At 36.1% G+C, this 6,000-nt stretch overlaps 1 protein-coding gene across 1 annotated transcript in view; it reads right to left on the bottom strand.

The window, feature by feature from the left end:
• Window positions 1–502: 502 nt before the first annotated feature.
• MICU3 (Mitochondrial calcium uptake 3) overlaps window positions 503–6,000 on the bottom strand; it is a 31,877-nt gene continuing 26,379 nt past the window's right edge. Inside the window, exon 12 of the mRNA XM_065222120.1 lies at window positions 503–1,178. Within this exon, the coding sequence (XP_065078192.1) occupies window positions 1,107–1,178 (72 nt within the window). The 3' untranslated portion in view covers window positions 503–1,106. The remainder of the gene's footprint in view (window positions 1,179–6,000) is intronic.

Here is a 6,000-nt window from a genome sequence, read left to right as displayed (position 1 = left end):
AATATTTTTTTTTGTACTTATTTAGCTTACTTAAGGAAAAGAAAGTTCGTTTGAATTGTCATGGCGAGGAAAACGATATCAACTCTCGTGGGTTATAAAATTAAAAAAAAAAAAACAGCGCAAAATGACATAACGCAACAAGATCGCATTCACCGTCAATGCTGAATGTAAGAAAACGTACTAGAATAGAAAGTGTTTTAAAGTTGCCAACGGACAGAAACGGACAGCGCAAATGTTTTAGAAATAAATGAATAATAACGGGAAAAAAGCGACAACAGCAGTTCTGCGCGCATTCGAAAATGGCAAGTCAGAAAGCGAATTCAAAAAAAAAAACAATATTTTTAGGATTTTACTGATTTATTGAACAAGTGTAACCTGTAAGGTGAACCCAAAATAATATATACGATAAATTTGTGCTTTTTCTTACAGATTTTGATGGATTTCTCTTTTGTTTCCTATTCGAAGAAATGATGACTGCCCCATTTGGCTTTCTTTTGGATTCGGTTCAAATAATTTATTTAACATTCCGATTTTTGTGCCAACTTTCAACGAATGAAAAGGGTCGGGGAAGGTTTAAAATGCAGCTTAAAACGTTTGGCGTTGAGTAAAATGTGATTTTTTTATTGTTATGTTAAAAGCGTTTTAAAAGATTTGGTTTTCCAAAATCTTGAAGATGTGAATTTGATTAACACCTAACATGTTCGATAACGATAGTTTATGAGCTAGTTTTTTTTTCCGTGAAAGAATAACTTAATTTTTGTTGCTAATGTTCAAAACATAACAATTTGACTAGCTTTGAAAGCGAATATCGATGAGTAATGATGAAGTTTGTTTTACGAATAAATAATTTAGCACAATGCCAATTTAACTAGAATCACTAATACAGTTTTAGAAACTGAACGATCTCTTGAACAATCAACTCATACAGTGGTGTCAAACATAAACTGACTTTTGTTTTTGTTTCTCATTAGCTTTGATTTATCGAATAATCATTGATACTGATAGTATTCAAAGTATTGCACAAGAGGTAAGGAACACAGTTCAAGGTAGAGATATATAATATTTTGGAGGGTAATTGGGCAAGTAAAACACTGATGGGAAGATACTTATACGTTTTGCTTCATTTCCTGTTTGAGGCAGTGTTTGAAGGCCTCCCAGCCTTCGGATTTCACGTTCGACTGAAAATAAGGGAAAATTATGAATTAGAACTCAAGTAAGTGCATAATTTAATTTACATTTTGGAATTATCTGTATATTTTTTTTAAAATTCTTACCTGTCACAACCCAACATCGAATGTACACAGCGACAGGACATGAACGGACATTAACACATATCAAGTAAAGACAAACATGTAGCCATATAGTGTAGGTTAGAGAGGGTCTACGATAGAGAGGAGCGGACTGACTGATTTGAGCCAAACGAACTGTCAAACCCAGAGCCAATCAAGCAGGGATGCATTGGCAGTGCAGCTAGCAACAGTCTAGGCATCGTTTGTCAAGGCAGTTTGTTTTGAATCCACTCCTCTCTTATCTTAGATCCTCTCTAGTGTAGGTTTATGCAGAGGAAGTGAATTTGAATTTCAAGAAAGCCGGTACTGTCAAAACTGAAAAAAAAAATAACTTGATTGTGAAGTTTTGGTTTCAATTTTGAAGCCGAATAAATACGCCAAATGGATTGTTCTTGTGCTTATTTTTTATTACAGTATGAATGTATATTATGTATATAGGTTATGATACTAACGAAAACTATTAAGTAATTCAGTTTAGACACATGTCAGTGTGGCACACATAGCAATCAAATTAACTAGTGCAGGAAAAAAGGAGGGATAGTAACATTTAGAATACACTACTTACCGTGTTGATTTAATGTATCTTTGCGAAAAAGAGAGTAGGCATGAAGTTGTGCATTGGTGACTTGATTGTTCGACAGTAAAGGCCGGCGCACAATAGATACGTTTTCGGGTTTTTTGACAGATAATGCATGGGCTAACTGTCAAAAAACCTGAAAACGTATCTATTGTGCGCCGGGCTTAAGTTGTAAAAAAGTAGCTCAATCGATACCTCAATTGAGTTTTTTCCTGTTCTATTTGATTATTTCAAACAAGCAACATAGTAGTCTCCTAAATTATTGATGAATCTACGCGAAACTGCACCAGTGCCTGCGACACCTAGGTTTGAAATCCAAAACCACAAAAGTGATGATGTACTACAAAATATTCCATACGATTTGACAGCTAGCAAAACGTCATTACCATTTTCACATCATTTCCATCTGCTGGCCGATCGTAACGTAGATTCATCAATAGCAAGATACATAAATTGTATGGGCTAAAAGATGTCAAATTACACTGAGAAAAAATACATGAAATCAAATTACACCGAGTAAAAATGCATTTCTACCCCGATGAAGTTCATCAGCTGTTCATCCGATGTATGTTGTTGTTTACTTATTGCTCAACAAGTTTGTGTGCGCAAAGTGCTTTTTTTGACAAAATCATCAAAACGCGAGGCGTAAAAGCCGGAAAAGCGTAAACAGATCGATTTTTAAATATTTTTTTTTACTACAATCGTTGTATTCGACGCTATTCGAGATATTAGGCCGACTAACTAACAGTGATATTTATACGGTAAACCGAAAATTTAACCAAATCCATAATTGATTGATATTCGGCAGGCCGAATATTCGGTATATCTTTACTGCGTATTATACTCAAGGTAAGTAGACATTCGTTATCAAGGTGGAACCAATTTGTTGTTTATTATGAATATGAATATGAAATCATAAGACTCAATCGAATTAACATTACAGAGCCGATGATTCTTGGTCACTATACAATACATCTTAAAACTATAGTCAAAAGGTACAACACAATAAACACTGTATCTTCCGCTATCCAAAAAGCCTCCTCCATCAGAACGGAAGCCGCTTCTAGTGGTTTCATTGTATGGCAGTAACGCCAACGGGGGTCAAAGCGCTTCCATTGCAGCAATGGACGCAAAACGTGGTCAGCAATCACACACTCATAACTAAACGGTTGCTTTCCAAAGTCGACGACGCATCGACCGAAAGAACTGCTGATGAAGAACAATGAGAAGGACCACACAATGGTTGCTGCCGAGAATACAGACGATCGCATGACACACATCGAGAGTGGTCGGCTTCTGTCGACAACCGAGTGAACACTGGAAACAATTTGTAGTGGTGTGAGTAAGGTTTTCACATGATTTCCCGGGAACAACAATTGTAAATAAACAAAGTTGGGACTTGGGAATAGACTGAAAGTTGCATCCTCAGCAGTCGTCTCCTCGGCAACTTATGTGACCATTATCGTTGTTTCTGAACAGTTTAGTATCATTTTAGTGAGCAGTTTTTCGATTTTAATAGTTTATCTTAAATGTATTCCCTCGATTTTATATCCTCAATTCAAGGACAACAAAATACAATACGAATACCCTTGCATTATCAATAAGGTTACACCTTTATACAAGGTGTCCCACCTTGACCAAGGAATCAAAAATATCTTCAAATGACAAAATCACAAGCGATCAACGAGGCGAACGATAATTGAAATGGAAAGCAATAATGATATAATCTTCTTCCTATTTTTTCATGAAACACAGCTCCTGTAACACAGCTCGCTCAGGCTAGTCGAAGGAAACGACCAAATTTTTGACAAGCTGCTTCACGTGAATATGTATAATTATCCTTCCACCACTCCGATCGAGCTGTGTTGCAGAGAGAGTTTGTCGTGGTAGTCGGTGCAAGTGTTTTGCCTGCATCGTTGGTTGGTTTATGTGTTTGGATTCGCTGATTCTGATCCTTGCTCGATGAAGTCGTAAAGGTCTATTTCCAAACTTCCCAAGTGTGTGTTGAATCCACCCAGATCGGTCAAAACGGAACCTACAAAAATCGGTAAGCTATGTTGGGAGTGACAAGTTGACAAATGAACAACATCGATTGGATTCAGGTTGATGTTGTCCATTTGTCAACTTCTCACTCCAAACTTAGTTTAACCACTTTTGCGAAGGGATTGTACCAGAATTTGCGTAGTTTTGAAAACGCGTGTATCTCAAGCTAAAAAAGACGAGTCAGTTCAAGCCAGGGATGTCAGATTTGTAGGCATGTCTTCATTTTGAAGACATTTGAATTTCTGTGAAGACATTTTCTTATCGCAGACATTTTGAAGTGTCAACATATTTTGTCTCACATATTTAGTAACGAGTGTTCACTCGACTGTCGACAGAAGCAAGCCACTCTCGATGTGTGCCACGCGATCGTCTGTTTTCTCAGCAGCAACCATTGTGTGGTCTTCCTCATTGTTCTTCATCAGCAGTTCTTGCGGTCCATGCGTCGTCGACTTTGGAAAGCAACCGTTTAGTTATGAGTGTGTGAGTGCTGACCATGTTTTGCGTCCATTGCTGCAATTGAAGCGCTCTGTATCCCGTTGGCGATACTGCCATACAATGAAGCCACGGCAAGCGGCTCCCGTTCTGATGGAGGAGGCTTTTTGGATAGCCGAAGATACAGTGTTTATTGCGTTGTACCTTTTGACTATAGTTTTAAGATGTATTGTATAGTGACCAAGAATCTCCTCGGCTCTGTAAAGTTAATTCGATTGAGCCATATGAAATTAATTAATTAAAAATTAGTAACAAATTAAAAATTCCAACAGTTTGAATATTCGAGTCACACAGTCTTGATGAACTGATATATTAAAATCTCTTCTTAGCATGAGAATTCATAAATTTTCAGAAGTTTCGAAATCATACTTTCCCGAACCTGGATCTTGACTATTCTAGGATCTTAACAATTTGTTTACATCTGTATCATCATGAATCCTACCCTGATTTTATTTTCAAGAATTTCTAAGAATCATCTTAGTATTTCTATAAAGTTCAGCTTGGCACTTGAACAGATTAGTTCGGTTAACAGTTCGGTGATTTTACACAGTTTTTCTGTAATTTTTCACTGATATTGTGTGAAAAATTATAGTGAAACTGTGAAAAATCACCGAACGTCGGTAAATTTCACAGAAATTTGTGAAATAATCTTAGTGTGTGGTATTCGTTTATTATTTTCTTCGTACACTCTAGGAATGGTCTGCACACTTTGTGAATTCCATTTCGAATCTTTCTAAAAATGCTCTTGCAATTTTCCTCAGCGTTTTAAAAGTATTCTTCCAAAGCTCCATTGGAATTATTAATTGAATTACTTTTGATTTCAGCTCAGGAATTCTTTGAAATGCTCCTCAGAATTTTCGTGTAATTCTCCATTGCGTTCCTTTGAAATTCCTTTGAGAATTTAAGAAAACTCCTTTGAATTCTGCTACTTTAGAATACTAAGAGCTCTCTTTATAATTAATTTCAAATACTCCTGGAATATCCCTCAACATTTCCATCAAGTTCTCCTCAGAATTAAATTTTCCTACTCAGAACTATATCTACCTTGGAATTCTCGTTAGCACATGGCTTTTAGTTAATTTGATTTAGAATTCTACTCATGGTCTTTTATTACGAATTCACAGGATTCTTTTGAAATTCTCCTAAAATTTCACCCCGAAGGTTTCTCATAGTTCCCATTAAATTTTCTTTAGCACTTCTTAATTATGAATTTATCTAGAATTCCCGTAAAGTCATACTTTGAACTCCCGTGGTATTTCGTTTTAGAATTCCCTTGGAATCATCCTAGAATTCACGTTTAGAATCCTCCTCAGACCTTGGATTCCGCCTTAGAATTAATTTGCTGCTTTCCTTGTAAATTCCTTAGAATTATTCTTCGCCAGGAATCAGGAGGATCTCAGAACTACCTTGGAAGAAATTCTTTGATTTTTTGAAGCTCTTAAGCTGAAATAATTCATTGAGATCTATCAATAGACTTCCCTTTATGTGCGTCTACAAATTCTTTAGAAATTTTCATCGAAATACTTTTGATAAAGCTACAAATGATGGTTCTTTCTTCAAGTTCGAGAAACTTGACATTTTTCCAATAATTGTTATATA

Source organism: Ochlerotatus camptorhynchus, unplaced genomic scaffold (genome assembly GCF_037179485.1).
Source record: "Ochlerotatus camptorhynchus isolate MF236.1 unplaced genomic scaffold, CSIRO-AGI_Acam_v1.1 ptg000157l, whole genome shotgun sequence".
Classification (NCBI taxonomy): Eukaryota; Metazoa; Arthropoda; class Insecta; order Diptera; family Culicidae; genus Ochlerotatus; species Ochlerotatus camptorhynchus.
The sequence above is the reverse complement of the archived record's forward strand: the minus strand, read 5'-3'. Positions and strand labels throughout refer to the sequence as shown.